Here is a 21,982-nt window from a genome sequence, read left to right on the forward strand (position 1 = left end):
TATATATATAATTGGCGCGTACACCCTGTTTGGGTGTTTGGCCGAGCTCCTCCTCCTACTTGTGGTGGGCGTCTTGATGTTGTTCCACAAATGGAGGGACCTACAGTTTTAAGCCGACTCCGAAAGGCAGATATTTTTTCAGAGGAGCTTTTTCATGGCAGAAATACACTCGGAGGTTTGCCATTGCCTGTCGAGGGGCGACCGCTATTAGAAAAAATTCTTTTTTTTTATTTTTGGTCTTTCGCCGAGATTCGAACGTACGTTCTTTCTGTGAACTCCGAATGGCACCAACCCATTCGGCTACGGCGGCCGCGCCGCAATGTAAACTTCAGATAAAAAAATATATAAAAAAGTTAATTTTTCAGTGAATTGAAAAACGTATCTCGACTTGATAGACTTAGCTCGATTATTGGTATACCACATTTAGCCACTGTGAGTAATGCAAGTACAGCGAGTTCCCACGGGGCTGTGGATATTAATTAAGAATAATTTTAGGGACTGTATGCCCAATATCCGACACTTCGACCTAAAAGATCTTTTGTGCACTATTACTTGTTTTAAAAGTAGTTAATACTAGCCCTATTGACTTTCACTACAACCATTAAATGTATTACATAAGGTTCTATTTAACATAGATGCTCCCTGCTTCCGACTGGGAATTAGCTGAAAGCCAAATTCTTTCTTTGATAGGAGCATTCTTGATTTCATTCGGGCCCGTTTGATCTCGATGAAAGATGTGCAGTCTTTTCTTGGCCTAGGCAATATACGTTACGTCGCAAAGACTGCGATGGTTGGGTTATATAACGCGCCTGCGAGTTGGCCGTACCCAGAAATCAATCGTGTCATACAAACCCGCAGCGCCTAAGGGACGAGGACGTCCAAGAGTAACATGGTTTGAACAAGTTCTAATGGACCTGAGAATGCTGGACGTTAGAAATTGGGAAACTATTATCGAGGATCGAGATGCATGGAAACGAATCGTGAATGAAGCTAAAGCTCACCCCGAGCTGTAAAGCTGTCCGATGATGACGATAGTCCAATAAAGACCATATAAATTCAGTTGTAACATTTTATAAAAAAATTCCACAAATTTTCCATCCCAATTCCACGGGTTAACTAGACTTTCTAGAGAGATTTTTTGTATGTAGTAAGCCTATTAAAGTTTAAGTATAACAATGTGCATGCTTGAAGTTACTACAAAATTGCCGTTGACTTTTTCAAAAAAATTTCCTTGACAGTGCTACACAATTTCTCCATATAGCAAATGAATGACATTGTTTTTTTATCTGAAGAAAATAGTGAAAATATTTAGTGCTATCGTTTTGACATGGGGTGTATATTTATTTACAGACATTCACATTTATGAAAAAAAGCATATAGCAACTATTAATTTTCTTTTTATTCTATGCTTAATTATATTAATTTTTGTAATTCATTAAACACGTCAGGTCGAGCCTGAAATCGATTATTTTTAATATCAATGAGAATTTAAATATTTACATATTAAAATAATCGAGCGATATTAATACCCGCAACCGTAAAGAACCTTAGCAGCATTGAACTTGGAATTAATAACTGAGCCGGTAAACAGTAAACAGCTCGTGGCTCAGACTTCGTAGTATAAAAATGCAAAATTTTCTCAATTTATAAGCAGTGTAAGTACGCTAAGACAACAAGTGACATTAAAAGATCGTAAAGTTGTGAGTGATAAAAACTTTATTATAAGAAGTGGATAAACACAGCTGTAGATAGGGATTTAAAATTTAAAAACTAAAATAATAAAATAATAAAAATTTACCAAAGGAAAATGCAGAGTTTCTATGAAAACAAAAATGTGTTCATTACTGGCGGCAGTGGTCTTCTTGGGAGGGGTAAGTGCACTACATCGCATGGGCAAAAATAATTTCATCACTCTTACATATACAGTAGATTCTGTTTTTATGCGGTAGATACGTTCCGCAAGAAACAGCATAAAAAAAACAGCATAAAAAAAGCTACCAGTTCTATAGTAAAACTATAGAGACGTTTCAAAAGTGCTAAGAACCGCATAAATCTGAAATAATGTAATAAAATCGCATAAAAAAGGGCACTAGTCCCATATTATAACTATAGATACGTTCCATAGACCGCATGAATCTGAAATAATTAAATAAAATCGCATAAACAAAATATTGTATTTTTGAAAATTATATCTTTATTTAAGAAACGTCAGAATCAAAAAATAAATTTAAGTCAGAAATAGAATCAGACAATACCCACATGTTGCGCATTCGTTTAGGATTTGGCGTAAAATCACTTTCGTCACTTGAGGAAATGTCCACGTCTGATCTGGATGGTGATGCAGGCGGTTCCATACTTGTAGGGTTAGCATTTCTGATGTAATCTGTGATGAGTTTTTGCTTAACTGGTTTAGAATCTTGTTTATATGTACAATTCCCGATAGGTCGACATGCATTTTTTAATTAAAAAAAAAACCGCATAAAAAAAAGCCGCATAAAAACAGAACCTACTGTATATTTTGACACTTTCACTTCATCCGCTCCATTACACTGATTACACTGGTCGACAAACTTAAATTTAATATTTCACCTGCCTTTTTTTTGGAATTTTTTAATTTATTTTGAATCCCTAAGCCAATTATAAACAATATTTAGCATTTATATTTTTTTGTAACAGGAACTTTATACTTCAGAAATGCTGAGACTACTTCAACTACTTATACAAAATATGTTTTTTAAAACTAAAATTAAAAATTAACTTGAGGCTGGTCTCTAAAATCCCTCAAAATACGAGGACTCCATTTACCTGGAATCATTTTTCCATGCTGAAAATATCATGATGTTATCATATCAAGCCTGGGAGTATAAAAAACCCAGTTTTTAGAGGCACATTACAGATCTAATCTTTGTAGTTACTTGCTTTAAAGAAACCAAAAAACACTTTACGCAACATTTAAAAATTTTTTAAAAACAAATTTCTTTAACAAGCTTAACTTTTTTTCAAATTTGTTACCTTTAAACGATTCCTTGATATGAGGTCCGACCGCAACAAAAATAATCACAATAAGCAAGTACGTGAAGTACAGAAAAAATTGAGTTGTTTAAATAAATTTCTGCGCAATAATTATGTTCAAAGTGTTGAAGAGAGTACTAAATCTAGTCCTAAGACTTATTGGCACTACATTAAATCTAAGAAATACTATGTATTTGTTTTGGTAGTAAATCTGCTAACACGCCATTAGAAGTAGTCAATCTTTTTGGAGAATTTTCCCAATCTTAATTTGTTCAGAATGCTAGTGATTCAGATTCTTATCGCTTTTTATATAGGTCTTTAAGTCCATCTTGAACTATGAATTTTTGACAAATGATGGTGTCGAGCATGTTAGCTTAAAACCCTCCTCACAGACTGATGATATCGAGTGAGTCAGTTATTTCACCTCCAAAAATAATATTAAATAAATCATTATTTTTCTGGAATTGTCATCGATGACTGGAAACTAACAAGTGTAACTCAAATTTTTAAAAGCGGCAATAAGAATGAAGTACCCAAGTAGTTATCGAGCAACTTTCAAGCACTCGATCTGTTTCAAGGAAAACATGATGCAATTCGACGCTACGTAAACTAATATTAGCGCAAAATGCAGTAAAATCATAAGTAACTAGTTGTCACAAAACAATCTGTGGATGACAGCGAAAAAAAATTCTGTTTCATAATGAGGGTGTGTGGTAAAATAATAATTAGCATACAGAGTCCGAGAGGCAAAAACTTTGTCGATCAGTGCTATTCATAGATTTCAACCGGTTATGAGTTCGATAACCCGATCCAGTTGTACTATATGTTCACTTGCGCGACAAACTGATAGCAATTGAAAATAAACAGGTATTCAACGACAAGCTTCTTTTAAAAAACCAAAATACAATTTCATCAAATCAAAACAAATTTTTACTCGTTATATTATTACATATTATGGCTTTACTACTCTAACATTTTCATCACATTTCTTCACAAGTGATTGGATTTCTGTGACTTACTCATCGGCCAGTGTGTGGATCTACTTCGCGACGTGCTCATAGTATGTTAAAGTAAATTGTTTTAAGATTGCCAGAATAACAGAATTGGCTAGCCAAGAGAAATTATTATATAAAGGCCCCAAAAAGTCGACAACCACAGCTCTATGTGCACTCCATTAACTGAAACTCCACTTCCACTAGATGCTTTCCATTTCAATGCAACCGGGCTATTCGGGACATGTTCTTCGATTTCGATGTAACTCAAATATGTTATTCTCTGGTCAAAATAATGTGACACGTATTTTTTTGTTCGTCCAAAAAATTTTTTTTGAAGATCTATCGGAAATTTGGTTTTTCGGCTCAAAATCGATTTTTTTAATTTATAAGAATTTTTTTTTTTTAAATGCTCATAACTTAGTCAAAAATGAACCGATGTAAATGATTCTAAGTAAGTTTGTAAGTCTATGCCAACGTGATGCCTTGAAAAACTCAAGCTTATTTTTGGGGCATAATAACTTCGAAGTCTCACCGTCATCACGTTTGTTTCAAAGTTTATTTGGTACCACTAAGGCCCGTCTTCCGGTTTTTCCTAGTCGGAAACTGTCTTAATAATTCCTAGCAGCCTTTTTACCCTCTTTTTTTAGGTTTTTGCCCATTGACTAAAACCATTTATATTAGCTTCGGTTTTTGTATTTTATTTACCAACTGGTTTCTGTTTTATTGGATCATTCACCCTCGGAGTCTGAATCGTACTCCACTCGCTTAATCCGAAGCAAAATTTATTTATTTACTTTATGCACACAAGTTTCTTACAGACGATTTACAATGTAGAGTAGAGTAAAACCTAAAGTAATTTAAAATATACTTTTCGGAGATGAAAAATTTGGATAGAACTCGAGATTAAATTAAATTCACTTAAGACTTGAACAAGAGCGGCATTACTCGAATACTCAGTATGGGATTTAACCCCATTAGAAAAGTAATGGGTGAATATTACGGGAGAGCAAATCTTCTTGCTTCCAAAGACTTTAATTTAATCAAAAGTAGACGAGACTGATATGCAGGAAGTGGTTCAACAAAGCGCAACGAGTGTATTTAAGTAAAAATTATCAACCTGTTTAACTTTTTTATGTAGATTTCATGCCTTGCTCTCCAAATGAGCAGCTACTCGTAAAAATCACGCCAAGGTCCTTAAATTTGTACAAACTTTGCAATAAAGAATAGGAAAATGTGAGAGTAGCTTTGGCTAAGTCTTAGGAGATTCGAAAGAAAGAGAGGCGAATGAGTAGTTGCAGTTTTCATTTTTTCGTATAACACATTTTGCATATTCTTTATTAAGTCAGTAAAGCTGATTCAATGAATTTCGCTGAGAACCGATTAACGGTTTGCTTTTCGTCACATTTTTGTATTCTGTACATCATGTCACACACTGGCATATAACTCCAGCCACCCCGATGAATATAACTTTGCTCATCTTAAGCGTACTTACATCATAATTTCTTTTAAAATGAACCTTCATTTGCCAAATATCGCATTTTAATATGATTTTATTTTTTTACTTTTGTAGTACTGATCGAAAACTTACTTCGCAAAACTGAGGTGAAATGTATTTATATGCTAATTCGTGCTAAACAAGGACGCACTGCCGATGAGCGAATAAAGCAAATTCTCGTGGGTCCGGTAGGAAGAAAGATAAATTACATATGTTCAAAAAGTACTCGGAATTTTAAAATAAAATGAAAACAGTTCCATTATTTATGTCCTTCAAAGTAATCTCGATGGTAACCACAAAACGTTTTCCTTTTCATCTTAAAACTTGAATTGTGAAGCGCCTTCACCTCCTTTTATGAGCTCTCCCAAATCGTTTCAATCATCACAAAACGTTTTCCACAAAGTGGTAATTTAGTTCTCGTGAACAGGAAAAAAATTCCATGTCTGAGAAGACTCAGCTTTTAGACTGGCTTAACGTCAAAATATTTTTACTTAAATAGTCGCGTACAAGATGAGATGTGGGAGACGCTGAAGAAGAACCGCGACTTACTTCTCTACATACATTTCCGGCCACTTGCATCCTATATTCTCCCTTAAATGCTTAGGTGCACTCACAAAATACTTTTCATTTACTTTTTGGCTTAGCGGTGGAAACCCAGACTGAAACACAAATTGGCAATCAAAGTATGATAAGAGGACAATAAGCCACTGATTTTAGATTGACTTTATAGTGGTTTTTTAGAGTTTTGGTTGATTTAAGAAGCTCCATTCCGATAATTCGTGGCTTGTTTTGATGCCATATTTATACACTTATATCTAGTTACCACTAATAATTCCTTCAATAAGATTTTGGTCCAACGAAATCATTTCTAACAGCGATGCTAATCAAAAAGTTCAACACTTTCCTCACAAGCCGGCACTCAGCTTGTCTCATTCACTCAAACATTGTTTATAATGCTCTGTATCGATCGAGTCAGACACCAATACCGACTCTCATCTTACTGATACTTACATGACAATATCCGAGTAAAATTTTCTAAATTTTTTTTATGACTCCACCAAAGTGGTTGGTTTGTTAGCGTAGACTAAGGACTGGGCATAGCATGAAAGTAAATAGCTGAGAGGTGCCCAGTCGTATAAACGCGGCAGCCAAGTGATAAATGCTCCCCGTTACATGGCCCAGCCGTATAATGTTTCTTTTCCAACGGCAAGCTTTTCATCGCTTATAAGGCAAATAAGGCGATTTTGTCCACCTTTGGCCAGAAAAAGGAAGTGAACAAGGCTTTATAGCGAAGACTATTGACGGTAATGGCATTTCGAATGAAATAAGATCCCCTGATGCCTTCTTACCATAAACCGTGGACAATATTCGTAATACAAATTTTGCTTGTTGAGATAGCCATTAAGCCAAAAATGAGCTTAGTCCGATAAAATGATATCTCGGCCAAAATCCATATCTGCTAGACGCAATTTCGATAATATTTTCTTAATAACTCATATGCGCGCGGCAAGCATGATGAGTGATGAAATGTCAAACCTTAACAAATATTTTAACATCTGAATGCCATCGATAACTTTAACAGTCGCTGAAACATAGCAACTGGAAAAACTATCATTGCTATCTGGTCACAGTTTGGGTGCTCGATATTATCGAACTCCCCATAAGCTAATATTCTATGAAGTTTTGTTAAAGACGCATAATTCAGCCATTACAAACCAAAAAATTGCTTTAAAAGCTATTAAACGATTACATTAAATGTCATAATTCTACGCTCCTTCTATTTGGAAATACTATTTGACAGTGAAATTCTAACGGTGAGCTCAATTCGAATTCATTATATTCGTCGTTTACTATCGTAGTAGTCATGCTGGTGACAAAAAATTATCAGACCGATCTACCGATTCTAATAGTATGATACTTATTTTCAACAATATTCAGTAAGATGAGTGTCAGAAGTGCACGTTTATCATTTGCGGATTCGCCATTTGCGTTGTGGGAACGATTTTTTGGTAAGGAAAATTATAATTTTTATCTAATAAGCTATTAGTTTATTGGTTTTTTTCAATAGAATTCTGTGAAAAATTAGCATTGGCAAGGGGAAAATTAAAATATAATAAAATAAAAATAATTGTACAATGAAAGCCAAACCGTTCGACAAATAGAAAGAAAACCAGGCAGGGCATGGACAAATTACCGAAACTATTACTTCAAAAAAAGGCGTTATAAGGCCGTCATTGGGTCCGTTGCGGCAACAAATTTGATTGCAGCAAAATATATTAGGTTATGTGTATTTGAGTCGAAGCCCCACATACGTTCCGTACGCCATGCCGGAATGCACAAAAACTGGCAGCTTTCTACTTTTGTCGTACGGCAAGTGTGGCCATAATGATAAATGTTTAAAGAAGAACAATTTTGTATCGCACAAAATTTTGTCAATTTTTTCTTATTACATTTTGTTAAATTAAATACAGAAAATGAATGGAATTTAGATTACTTCAGTCAATTCTAATGCACCCTTTGGGCTAGGCGTAACCAAATTGACCTGAAATATGCGTCTCGATCACGAAGTTATGGTTGCACACATCGTCTACGACTACCATAAATTCTATAATATTAAAACTCAATTTTCAATAAACATTAATTTTATAATATATTTCAAAACCAATAATGTTTATACACAACGAAACATAATCTGTTTTTAGTTTATATGCAGCAATACTTTTAATTGTGGCACCACGGCACGTTTTAAAACTCACATCATTCCAATGTGTTGCCGCAACGAACGCAACGTTCCTATTGTGACAGCCCTACTAGTGCTTAAACTGCCACAAAAGTCTTAGAAAAATCGGCTTTCATAAAAGAGTTACTGTGGAAACCATTAATTGCCCCAGATGATAGCAAGTTACGCATTTTTGGTATCAAAGCAAAAAAAAATTGTGTAGAGGAAATCTGGCGCAGCGCTGAATAAAGAAAATGTCTTACCAACTGTGAAACATCGTGTTGGAAGGGTGATGGTATGGGTGTGTATGGAAGCGGGTGGCGTGAGAAAATTGTAGTTTATTGATTCATCAGAGAATAAGTTTTCTTATTCAGATATTTTAAAACATCATTTAAAGCAAGGCTGTTGTTGTCAAATGACAACTGCTTTCAATCAAAAAAGAACATCAAGCATACAACTTACATAAATTAAAGTTATGGCTTCTCAATAATTACCCCAACTTTTTTCCAAGCCCTCCACAAACGCCAAATTTAAACCCTAATGAACACTTATGCGTACTTCTGGAAAGAAATATAAGTAAACACTAAATTACAAGCAAAAAGGTCTTGAAAGATGTTATGTGGAAGGAGTGGGGGAGATTAGTGTCAAAGAGATTATGAAATTGGTAAACTCTATACCTTATAGAATTAGGGAAAACTTAAAAGTCGGAGTACAAGCTACTGAAAATGTGGATATTTTTGAGAGTTGTTTGAATATTTTAAATTTTATTTAAATGAGTGTAGACTTTTGGGGTCTTTCATTTTTGAGTTTCAAATAAAATCGATTATTTATTTGCTATTATATCGTGTGATCCAAAATTATATCTATACTATAAAGGTGAATGTCTGTACGTTGTCTGCGCATCACTACGAAACGACAACACCAAATGACGTAAAAAATTTTATACATTCATATTTTCACCCAATGAAGGTTATAGGCATGTTTTTATGATGGAACTCCCTTCCCACAGTCCCCAGGCCGCGCCACTACTCTCATTTGTCACTAATAATCGAATATTTGCTTACATTTAATCTAAAAAATCTTAGTTTTTCCTATTTCCCACTATTTATAGCACACTCTAGACCTCTTAACCCGCATAAGCTGTTCAACTATGACCCAAATGCAAAGTTCAAAAACGGTTCGAGATAGAAAATTAATAAAAATAATTTTGCTTAATATTTTTCTGATTGGTTGTTTTGATTTTATTCAATGACACATAGCAACGGATGCCGGGAATTGTAATATTATGGTTATTAATAAAAAAATATTTTATTGTGTTTATTCTTTCCCTCAAAACTACTCTTATGCGAGCGGGGCCGCGGGTTAAAGCTAGTTACATATATTTATTTAAAAAGGGAAATGTCGTTGTAGTTACAAAAAACAATTATTTACAACACTTAAAGGGCAGATTAGTTGCAAAATTGACAATCAGCAGTCAATGCTGTTTTCAATACTGTTTTTCTTTACAGAAATTGGTTTGGTGGAATAATTTGTTGTTATTGTTATTGTTGAAGCAGCATAAACATTCCCCATACATATACAAGGAATGCTGCGGAAGTGACAATAAGTAGAACCGACTGTCGTGGTGTAATATTTTAATGTGTTTTTTTTTTTTTGTTTAATTATTTCTAACGATATGAATAAAAGGCGAAGAGAAGCAATAGTTACTTTAATTGCCCAATTTGCTGCTAGTAATAGACAGTTGAAGGAAATCCGTAAACGACGTCTACTGAGATTGCAAGAAATTAGGCAGCAATGCAAGCCAAGTTCGATATTACATTTTATAATAAGCAATAAATGGCTGGTCTATGGATGCACGCTTTTTGCTGTAATATGAATGCATAATTAATAATATCTAATACAAGTTTAGCTGCGCATGTCACAGAAAATGTGAAGATCCCGATACCCCAATCGTTGACGACGGAATTGTCGTTCCGCTACCCGACCATGACGAGGTGAGAATAGCGATAACGCGGCTAAAGAATAACAAAGCCGCGGGCGCCGATGGACTGCCGGCTGAGCTATTCAAACATTGCGGCGAGGAGCTGGTAAGCTAATCATCATGCATCAGCTTCTAGGCAAAATATGGTGGGATGAAAGCATGCCTGCCGATTGGAATTTAAGTGTGCCATGCCCAATCCATAAAAAGGGCGATCCTGCAATCTGTGCCAATTACCGTGGGTTAGTCATCTAAATATCGCCTATAAGATTCTAGCGAGCGTATTGTGTGAAAGGCTGAAGCCCACCGTCAACCAACTGATTGGACCTTATCAGTGTGGCTTCAGACCTGGAAAGCGTACTATCGACCAAATATTCACAATACGCCAAATCTTGGAAAAGACCCATGAAAGGAGAATCGACACATACCATCTTTTCGTCGATTTCAAAGCTGCATTTGACAGTACGAAAAGGAGTTACCTGTATGCCGCGAAGTTTAAATTTGGTATCCCCACAAAAATAATATGGTTTTGCAAGATGGCGTTGCTCAACATCAGCAGCGCCGTCAGAATTGGGAAGGACCTCTCAGCCGTTTGATACCAAACGAGGTTTCAAACAGGGTAGCTCGCTGTCGTGTGACTTCTCTAACCTGATGTTGGAGAGCATCGTACGAGCCGCAGAACTTAATCGTTCAGGCACAATTTTTTATAAGAGCGCACAATTGTTGGCGTATGCCGATGATATTGACATCATCGGCCTTAACAACCGCGCTGTTACTTCTGAATGGGTCTGGTGGTGAACGAGGACAAAACGAAGTACCTCCTGTCTTCAAACAAACAGTCGGTGCACTCGCGTATCAGCACCCATGTCACTGTTGACAGTTATAAATTCGAGGTTGTAAAAGACTTCGTATATTTAGAAACCAGCATTAACACCGATAACAATGTAAGCCTTGAAATCCAACGTAGAATCTCTCTTGCCAACAAGTGCTACTTTGTACTAAGTAGACAACTGAGCAATAAAGTCCTCTCTCGACGAACAAAACTAACACTCCACAAGGCTCTCATCATGCCCGTCCTAACGTATGGTGCAGAAGCGTGGACGATGACAACATCCGATGAAGCGACGTTTGGAGTGTTTGAGAGAAAGATTCTGCGCAAGATTTTTGGACCTTTGTACGTTGGCAACGGCGAATATCGTAGTCGATGGAACGATGAGCTGTATGAGCTTTACGACGACATAGACATAGCTCAGCGAATAAGATCCAGCGGCTACGTTGCCTCTGCCATGTCGTGCGAATGGATAAAACGCTCCGGCTTTGAAAGTATTCGATGCGGTACCAGCAGAGGAAGAGGAAGACCTCCTTTGCGTTGGAAAGATAAAGTGGAGAAGGACTTGACTTCACTTGATGTGTCCAACTGGCGCCGGTTAGCACGAGAAAGAAACGACTGGCGCGCTTTGTTAAACTCGGCCAAAATCGCGTAAGCGGTTATCGCGCCAATTAAGAAGTACAGAATACAAGTTTTAATAGAATTATGTCTAAAAACTTTCCGAAGTCAATTTTATTTAGTTTTTACTCTGATATTTCTCTTTACATTCGTAATAATAATTATCGATAACACAGAAAACACAGGGTTGTATATCAAAAAGTATTGTTATTAGGATTATTTTAGAATCTCAGATTTTATGAGAGAAATTTTGTATGGGAAATTGCGCTTTTTATTTACGGATTTTGAGTTAAGCGCGAAAAAGTACACCGTCTACTTATATGTGAACGTATTATAAGATTATTTTATAACCTCGGATTTCGGGTGACATATTTTGTATGTGTAATATCGCTTTTTAATTACGGATCGGGAGTTAAGCGCGAAAAAGTAGGTAATCTGTTGTATTTTTATGTATATCCACTATCTGACAGATTACGCTCAAAAGTGATTTTTAAATGATTGGCAGTTATGATTCTGACAGTTAATTTAAATGAGAAATTCCGGTTACTTTTTGAACAAAAGATATATATAACAATAGCGCTTACATAATTAAGTCATTTTTTACAATATTCTCATACTAAATTTTATTAATTAGTTTTTATAAAAATGTAGTCAATTGAATGACAAAAATCTTACAAATCTGTTTAGTTGATTTATTGAAACAGACTGAAAAAGAATGCACATCTGAAGTGCTTAAGAAAAAGGAACATAAACTAGAACGGAAAAGACAGTTTGCCACATGTATATATTTTCAACAAAATCAAAGTCTCAAGCTTTGTGCAAAATTAGTTCGGAAGCGCATATTCGAACGTATTTCATGTAGAAGGAAATGCGCAACACCGCTTGCGCTTTCTAACACTAAAATTGAATAGGCTCTAAAATTGCGTACCTATACAGAATTTTTCTAAAAAGTCTGAATAGGGTAGGTTAGGTTAGCCTGGTTGGCATTAAGCCACGCATAGACCTTTTGGTCCCTAGCTATACCAGATGGAGACCGAAATCTATGAATTCTGAAAGTAGGCATCATGTAGGATGTCAACGCTTTTGGCGAATCTAAGCAGAGCTGGGAGATCCGCTTTTGAGACGTCCTCCAGACCCTCAAGCAGTGGGGCTTAGAGGCATTTTAAACTCGTTTTTAATAATGCCGGACAAACGCACAGAAGGTGTTCTAAAGTTTCCTCAAAATCCTCTCTGCAGTTCCTGCATTTGTTCGTGTTAGCAATCCCTATCTTGTATGCATGTGCAGCCAATAGATTATGACCTGTCGGCATACCTATGATAGTTCTGCAGTCTGGATAAAAGTTGAAACTTTGCATGAACATTTTTGGAAATTTTTTAAATTATTGTCAATTGTTTTTTCAAACTTTGAAACTTCAATTTGGGCACTGCTGCTCAAAGTGCAATCACATAAAAGGAAATTGACCTATGGAGGTAATCTCTCTAGGGATATGGTAGCAATTTTGGGGGTTTTAGGCAGTTTAGTAGGGGTTTTCCTTAAATCAGCCAATTTATCTCTTTCCTTTAAACTAATACTAATACTACCTACTAGTGCCTTTCAGGCAGCAGTCTTTGCGATTCTGCAGGCATGCAAAATGTTTAGGAAACGAGAGAGCGAGGGAGATATTAACTTTTTTTTTCGATAGTCAAGCCGCGATCAAGGTTCTGATGACGCCATGGTGCAGATCTAAATTAGTCAACTCTTGTAAGGAGTGTGTAGCCAACATTTCTCTGATCTGGGTTCCCGGACGTACTAACATATAGGGAAATGAAATTGCAGATGATCTTGCCAGGGAGGGAACTGAATTGGTCTCAGAGACCTACTACCTGATCATCGTCATCCCCCTGGGTGTTGTCAAAGGAGAATCGCACAACTTACTTCTCAAGTAACCGCAGAAAAGATGGAGCTTCATTTCTTCATGTGCTATTTCGACAACCCTTTGGCTCTAGTAAAGTAGACGAAGAACTCAGAAAGTCCTGGGGGAATCCACATCATTCAATTTCCACACGCGAAAAAGCTAGGTTAACCATTTAATACCCATTGCAGAAGCTGTGAGGACCTTTCAGAGAAGGAAACTGTTGAGCAATTTCTCTGTAAACGCCCGCACTTGGTAGCTTGACTAAGGTCACTGAATACTTCTTTCCACGGCGTTTTAGTGCTACTTGGGGAGTGCCAGAGTGGTACTTCAACCATTTCACCTACCTTGGGACTTATTTTATAAGGTTTTTGTTTTAAATTGAAACATAGTTTTATAAACAATTAATTACAAAATTTGACATGAAAAATATTGCAAACATTGTAAATAGTCAACTTATGTGAGCACAAGGGAATATTATTACTCAGTTATTGTATATGCATTCCCTCTTAATTAATAAGCTCTTCGCAAAACTAAGCCAGTTAAAACCAAGCGCTTTCACACTCATTACACCCGTTCATGGCGATTGCGCACAACCGCAATTGGGCATCTCTCCTGAGGATCGCAAAATGCTAACGGAAAATGTGGATGTGGTGATCCATTGTGCAGCCACAGTACGTTTCAACGAGCCACTGTATAACGCTCTGGTTGTGAATCTAGGCGCCACTAGAGATCTATTGAAAATGGCGAAGGATATGCCGCAACTAAAAGTAATTAATTAATACTCTCAAGCAACAAAAAATGTGCACATATCTACTAATACATACGTACATGGATAAGCAATTTTTACATTTGATTTAATTTTTAGGCTTTCATACACATTTCAACTGCGTTTGCAAACTGTGTTTTGCCCCATATAGAGGAGAAATTTTATCCGCAGCTTCTTGGCATCGACGCTAGCAAAATACTCGACCTCGCCGAATTACTCGGTCCGGAGCTAACAAACGATTTGTCTACAAAATTAGTGCGGAAATTTCCCAATACCTACACTTTTACTAAGTCACTCACTGAAGAGCTGATTCGCAAAGAAGCCAACACGTTGCCAATTTGCATTTTGCGCCCCGGCATCAGTAGATATATTTTCCAATAGATTGGAGTATATAAATAATTTGGTAATACTTTTAGTGTTTATTTTTTTTATTTTATAGTTACCCCTACGTATGCCGAACCAATACGTGGGTGGATTGATAATTCCTTTGGGGTAATGGGCACCTTGATGGCTCTAGCGCTTGGTTCACTACGAGTTCTCAGTTTACATAGTAATAATGTGGCCTTGGTGGTACCAGTGGACTTTTGTGCGAATTTGATTTTGGCATGTGGCTACAAAGTAGGTCAGCTCGAAAATGCCGAGAAGGAAAAAGCGTATGCAAACTATTTGTTTTAGAGTTACTGTAAAAAGTGATGATGATTTCTGGTTTATCTCCCTTTTAGTGAACCCACAATTTACAACTTCGTGCCAAGTGCGAGTAATTCCATTACATTGGGTGCTTTGACAGATTCTGCCATTCACTACGGAAAGGAACGCCCACTCTCAAACACGAATTGGTACCCGTTTTTCATAAAGGTGAAATTGCTGGAGTTGGAAACGTTTCTTGGGTTTTTCTTGCACATTATACCTGCATACATTCAGGATATATGGCGGCTCATACAAGGGGAAAAAGCGAGGTAAGGGTATTACCATTTTGTTCATAAAATAGTAATTTGCAGCAGACTAAGCCATGGGCACACCAAAATTTTCCACATTAATCGAATTTAGCTGTTCACCGTCCATGCCGACGTTAACTTGAAAGAAAACAGAGATAACTAAACGAGTATTCTGTAAAAGAACTCTTACAGAAAATTATAGAAATCGCGCCTTTTCATATAAGGTAATTTAGTAGATTAATATAAGTTACGGTAGTTGCCACTCACCACTTAAGCCTGGAAGCCCATTATGATACCACGAGTTTGGGCTTAAATTCCCCCTCTAATTTCTAATGTGATGACGCCACTTCGTCTACCTAATAAACGATGAAATATTGTGGGTGGTCACGGATTCTAAGTATGCCAGACATCCAAAGAAGTAATGGTTTAGTGATGCCTCATTCTGAAAAGAGCGGAACAGTGGCAGAAGAAGTATTCAACGCTCTTCACGTTCTCCTCGTTTTGGTAGCTGCGACGCAGTCGTTAAAGGCAAGCCGCATAAGTTTCTCATGTGTTACCAATAGGCAGTGTCCGCTGGTGATAACAACCCCTATACTAATGGAAAGCCGGTCTAGATTGATGAGAGTCCTAGTTCTATGTTCATTCCTTCCAGACCAAACCTGTCTAGTTACCTCACATGCTCTGCGGTCCATCTACTGTTGACCTGCGCGATGTAGACCAACCTGTTCCAGAGCTTGAGAATAAAGGGATGTCCACATACTGGGTAGATTTAGCAGATTCAAAATCCGTTCCCTTCCTTTTCAATTCATCTGCCATACAATTTCCAGGAATGCGTCTGTGTAAAGCGACCTAGACAACTTCGTGGGGCACCGCTTAGCCAGCTATTTAGAATAACTATACATTTAATTACTACTTTGGAGGAAGTGCTATTGCACTGGAGAGATTTAATAGTAGCTTGGCTGTCAGTGTAGATGATGATCAGCTATACTACTATGAACGAGTCCCTGACCCACAACGCAACCTCTTTTATAGTTATTAACTCGGCTTGAAAGGTATAACAGTTGTTCGGTTCAGTTGCAGCTCTTCTGAGTGGATGGCGCTGCCCACCTTAGTATTTAGTCCAGTGTTTAGTATATTAATTAGTAAAGCAAATTTACTAATAATTTTGTACACGGAATGATATCGAGTAAATATCTACATATGGCTGAGAAGATACGAAATTTTCTAGTCGATTTTAGGCCAAATTTGTTGAAAGATATCCAACAAGTGTCTTCCTCCGACCACCTTTTGTTTGCTTGTTCGTCGAAGCATTAAATTAGAGTTAAGTTGACCTGCTCGCAAATGCATCCGCTACACAGTAACCTGATACACGTATTTACCTCAATCGTCTAACACCTATACTACCATTAAGTGGCGAACTCAGTCATAACTTGACTTTACTCGATCGCTGTTCGAGCTGAAGTTTTGCAACGGTCAAGAGGTTCAGTGATCGCCTGGCTATCAAAAAAGGTCACAAAGTCAGACAGATATTAACTTTTTATGTCTTACAGTGTATATAAATTTTTTTAATGAGTTCTTTTTTTGTAAGAATTTTTTTAGCGTGAAATGTGACCTTGTCAACTAGTATAAACTAATATATGTATGAATGATAGATTAATTTGCACAACACTTACACTGCATTACTTTTTTCACGTAGAATGTTCCACCGGAATCAGAAGCAGCAGCAATTTCTTAACGCATTGCATCATTTCAAAACAACAGTATGGACCTATAATGTGGCGAATACTCAAAATTTGGGGATTTCTTTATCAGCAACGGATCAAATGAATTTCAATTTTAACGTAGATGCCATAATATGGAAAAGATATTGTCGTGATATAATATTTGGTATGCGTCGGTATTTGGCTAAAGAAGGAGACGAAACCATACCGGAAGCAACAAAACGTTTAAAAATGTGAGTATCTATACGAGTAAATTTAAGTTAAACCTCATGGCTGACCCTGCAGAAAATGTTCCATTAACAGTGAAAGCGGCTGAAAATATAACCTAATAGAAATTGACAATCTGTACTTAAAAATATTGATAGTCTTATACCCTCTCAATTAAAAAGTGACTGAATCCCAAAATCAAAATAGCTTGATTACTGTTTTACTGTGACTGTCAGATACTGAATAAGCAAATATGAAATTCAAAATGACGTATCCAAAACGACGGACGAATTTTTGAAAATTCATTGAATTTGTTTTAATACTTTTCATCTGAGGCTTTTTGGTCCGCATATTACAAATCTGAAGTCATGCATATTTTCATAATTCAAAACATATTATTAATTTTAGGCACAACATCTTAAATGTTCTTTAGGGTTGACCAAATTTGCGTAAATGAAGTAATACAGTATACTCTCTCTTAAGGGGGGGGTAAGGAATAAACGCTAAAAAAAAACACTTTTTTCATGAATTTATTGTAGCGAAACGGTTCAAGTCAGTTTATTAAAAGTTGTTGCATATTATAAAGTAATATTTCAAGAATATTTGATAAAATTTTCATGTAAAAATATTTCAAAATGAGCTAATGAGAGCACATTTACGTAGACGTCTTTTCAAAAATACATTTTGCAGTAGTCAGCATATCTCAGCGCAGAATCATCTGAAATCAAAAAAAACGAATAATTCAGTTAAAGTATGAGTTAAACTCCCCCCCCCCAACGTTTATTTTGACGATTTATTTTCATTTTCAGCCATTTGGTAGTCGTTTGAAATAAAAAGTGATTTTTGACAAAAAAATGCCGCCATTTTGTAGGAGTAAAACCACCTTAATATAAAAAAAAAATGGCGAAAAAAAAACGTTGGGGGGAGGTTTTTTATATGTAAAATATGTGTGCAAAATTTCAAAAGGATCGGTTGAGTAGTTTTCAAATGCCAATGACTACGCACTTTAAAAAAAAAGGTTCGAGAAAACCGCGTTTAAAGTTTGTAACGGACTACGCGCGCAACTGCTGCGTCTCAGATGTTTGAGGCGGTTCGGCTTTATGCTCCACAACTTAGAAAGTTTTGCTCGGATTCACTTAAAATTTAACACGGTATTTTTGAAATGTTTTACTACAATAACATGCAAAAAAAAAATCGATTTTTATCCCTTAATTAAAAATTAAAAAACCGCAAACTAACCAGAGGACTTGAGCATTGCTTATGGATCTGTTCAGGACATTGTAGTTAATGATTTGCGTTTGCGCCATGTCGCTGGAAAGTTAGTTGTTGGTTTCAAAGAACCTGAATTTCGTGCAAAAAAGTGATCACGGTGATATCGCCAAAGACATGATTTACAAGGCTAAACATTCATTCAACGCATCATTACTGTAGACGAGACGTGGATTTATGAGTACGACATGCAATCCAGAGATCAGGCGAGTGATTGGAGAGCTCCGAATCAACCAAGACAAAAAAACCCACATCGTTTTCTGTCAAAAAGGAAAGCGATGATCGCGGTATTTATAAATTCGAGCAGTTTTGTACCCTGCGAATTTTTGCAGGAGGTCAAAAAGTTAATTTTGACTATTATTTGGGCGTTATGAGACGTTTGAACGTGAAAACAAATCCTGGATTTTGCACCATGATAACGTTGCACAGAGCCTTCATCATCCGGGAATTTTTGATCAAAAACGAAACGAATATCATCCAACAGCCATCGAGTTCTCCTGCGATTTTCTTCTGTTTGATCGAGTTAATGTCTACAGCGCGAAAATAGAGTTCCAGAAATGTATGGAGATCTGCGTCAAACTCTGGCATATGTGAACAATTATTTTGCAACGCAAGGTATTCAAAAGGATTTAAAAAAGTCAAAAAGTTTAGCTTGGCCAACTTTCCTTTAATTTCAATATCTTGGAGGTGTATGCGAAGATCGGTAAGCAATTCAACGCCTTTGAGGTCGTTATGATATAAGGAACAGTTTTCAGTTTCCTTAGAGCTAAATATTACTCTTTATAAGTAGTCGTGTAACTTGCCTTCAATCTAATTTTCTAGTTCCTCTTTAAAAGAGTTAGCCAGTATTCTTCAGAAATAATTATCATTTCGGAATTAATATTTTATACAACTTCGTTGTTTATGATGACTGGATAATCTAAATTGATACAGTATTCTACGTCAACTTGGATTTCGTTCTGCACTATGTAGATTAATAACGTTGGAGAACTGAGCAACTGCTGATTATAGAAGCTCATCATCTATGGCCGTTAAAGATATCTGGTTTCCCAAAGCCAGCTTTCCTCAAAAAATTTCTCGTTACCTGTGTGTTCAATGGCTGCCACCCTTTATCTATACTAATATTATAAAGAGGAAAACTTTGTTTGTTTGTTTGTTTGTTTGTTTGTTTGTTTGTTTGTTTGTAACGAATAGGCTCAAAAACTACTGGACCGATTTTAAAAATTCTTTCACCATTCGAAAACTACATTATCCACGAGTAACATGGATTACATTTTATTTTGGAAAAAAATAGGGTTCCGTAAGATATTTGGATTTTTCGGACACAAACTGAAAAAAATCTTATATATAAAATAAAGTCAACTTTTTGTGTGTGTTCGCTAACCGGCCGTGTCTATACCGAATTAAACCAAACTTACACACATTGTTAAGAAGGTATTGAAGATGGTTTCCGTATAGTTTGGATACCTATTGGTGGATAGGGCTCGAGATATAGGTCAAAACGTGGACCCGGGTAACCTTCGGATGTGTATGTACAATATGGGTATCAAATTGAAGCTGTTGGTGAATGCTTTAGTACAGAGTATTTTTCATGTCGCTCCGTGACTGGGGTCTCGAGATATAGTTCAAAACGTGGACCCGGGTAACCTTTGGTTGTGTATGTACAATATGGATATCAAATGAAAGCTGTTGATAAGTACTTTAATACGGGGTAATTTTCATACCTATTGATGACTAGGGTCTGGAAATATATGCCAAAACGTGGACCCGCCGTGTCTTTGCACCGAATTAAACCAAACTTACACACATTGTTAAGGAGGTATTGAAGATGGTTTCCGTATAGTTTGGATACCTATTGGTAGATAGGGTCTCGAGATATAGGTCAAAACGTGGACCCGGGAAACCTTCGGATGTATATGTACAATATGGGTATCAAATGGAAGCTGTTGGTGAATGCTTTAGTTCAGAGTATTTCCATCCGCTCCGTGACTAGGGTCTCGAGATAGAGACCAAAACGTGGAGCCTAGAATGTGTTTGTACAATATGGATATCAAATTGAAGCTGTTGGTGAATGCCTTAGTACAGAGTATTTTTCATGCCGCTACGTGACTGGGGTCTCGAGATATAGGTCAAAACGTGGACCCGGGTAACCTTTGGTTGTGTATGTACAATATGGGTATCAAATGAAAGCTGTTGATAAGTGCTTTAATACGGGGTAATTTTCATACCTATTGATGACTAGGGTCTCGAAATATATGCCAAAACGTGGATCCGCTGTGTCTTTGCACCGAATTAAACCAAACTTACAACAAACAATGTGTCAATATTTCTTTCTGATTTGGATGCCATAAGGAAAAAACGTAAGTGCAACATGTAAAAATTGTTTGTGAATTTTTTTGGAGTGGATTTTGGAACAGTGAATAATTTCTTACGAAATTTGAGAATTTAATGTGAAATCCGAATGAAATTATGTGTTCGTGGAAAAAACAATTTTTTTCGTTTTTTTTGTTTTGAAAAATATAAATGGATAATGGTTAAAAAAGCTCCAATGCTTAATAAAACATATAAATTGAAACGAAAAATTCATGGATGATCAGGAAAAAAGACGATTTTTTATTCATATGCGTTGATTTGAAATTTAAAAACAATCTTCTTTTTTTCCTGATTTTCAATTTATATTTTATATTTACTCAATAACAAATAGAAAAACAAAAAATATTGTTTATGTTGAATAAAGAATAAAGAAATAAATAATATGAAAACCATATATTTTCTGTTCTAAACCATATCTATTCTATTTTAGTATGCCCAGCGAAGGGGGCCGGGTTTGCTAGTTGGAAATAAAAGATTAAAAAAACCAAGCAAATAATATGAAACCAGCAAATCTCCTTTTTCACAAAGAAATACAGATAACTTTGATAAAAGCCTGAAATAAATGCAGATATTTTTGAGTTAATTATATTGCGTTGAAAACGCTGAATATTTATGAGACTTAACTTAGCCCTTAATTGTAGTTCAGTTATTACGCTAAGTAAATCATAAGAATAACACAATTTTAACTTACAGAGTTTTTTTTCTGTTCTCTTTTAAGGTTGAAATTGGCTCATCAATCAATTTTCGTTTTGATGTTCACTTGCCTATCGTTATTCGTCGTTATATTAGTTAGATTATTAATCGATAAAGTTTTTTAAATGCATTTCAATTTTGAAATAAGATGTACAAAAATTACTTATAAGACAAATAAAGAAGCGATTACTGGCAAACATTTATAAAAAAATGTGCTAGAGCGAATTTTTGAAGGAATATTTAAATAAATATTATCCAGATTTCTTGGCTAACCAAATACAAACATCTCAAACAAAATATGTTTCTTTTTTTAATAAAAAAGTTATTCAAAAACAAAATTGGATGATTAATTTTGCGCCACTTTGTACTGAAAACACACTTGAGTTGTAAGTATGAAAGATAAGATAATATGATATGTAAAACAAATGCCACGCCTTATAAGTACAATGTATCGCCCAGTTTCTTGTGCAGTAAAGT

General features: G+C 36.0%; 2 protein-coding genes across 3 annotated transcripts in view; one reads left to right on the forward strand and one right to left on the reverse strand.

The window, feature by feature from the left end:
* The window catches only part of LOC129235678 (serine-rich adhesin for platelets), a 90,582-nt gene that overhangs the window by 58,380 nt on the left and 10,220 nt on the right, over positions 1 to 21,982 (reverse strand). The gene's annotated exons all lie outside the window — the stretch shown is intronic.
* LOC129235679 (fatty acyl-CoA reductase wat-like) lies at positions 1,579 to 21,695 on the forward strand. Of its 2 annotated transcripts, XM_054869660.1 has the most exons (8): positions 1,667 to 1,871; positions 5,578 to 5,690; positions 14,060 to 14,308; positions 14,407 to 14,668; positions 14,747 to 14,960; positions 15,030 to 15,263; positions 16,939 to 17,196; positions 21,531 to 21,695. In XM_054869660.1, exons 1-8 carry the CDS (start codon positions 1,808 to 1,810, stop codon positions 21,628 to 21,630), a joined length of 1,494 nt encoding a protein of 497 aa, XP_054725635.1. In that variant the 5' UTR covers positions 1,667 to 1,807; the 3' UTR covers positions 21,631 to 21,695. The 2 variants fall into 2 exon arrangements, with proteins under 2 accessions (XP_054725636.1, XP_054725635.1); XM_054869661.1 differs by lacking the exons at positions 1,667 to 1,871; positions 5,578 to 5,690 and adding an exon at positions 1,579 to 1,655.

This window comes from Anastrepha obliqua, chromosome 1 (genome assembly GCF_027943255.1).
Source record: "Anastrepha obliqua isolate idAnaObli1 chromosome 1, idAnaObli1_1.0, whole genome shotgun sequence".
Taxonomy (NCBI): Eukaryota; Metazoa; Arthropoda; class Insecta; order Diptera; family Tephritidae; genus Anastrepha; species Anastrepha obliqua.

Bases quoted from the DNA above. Each gene is read 5' to 3' on its own strand.
- LOC129235679 (XM_054869660.1), top strand. From the start codon at position 1,808: ATGCAGAGTTTCTATGAAAACAAAAATGTGTTCATTACTGGCGGCAGT. The intron at 1,872-5,577 runs GTAAGTGCACTA...TTACTTTTGTAG, and splicing joins CAGTGGTCTTCTTGGGAGGG to TACTGATCGAAAACTTACTT. The intron at 5,691-14,059 runs GTAGGAAGAAAG...TTAATTAATAAG, and splicing joins AGCAAATTCTCGTGGGTCCG to CTCTTCGCAAAACTAAGCCA.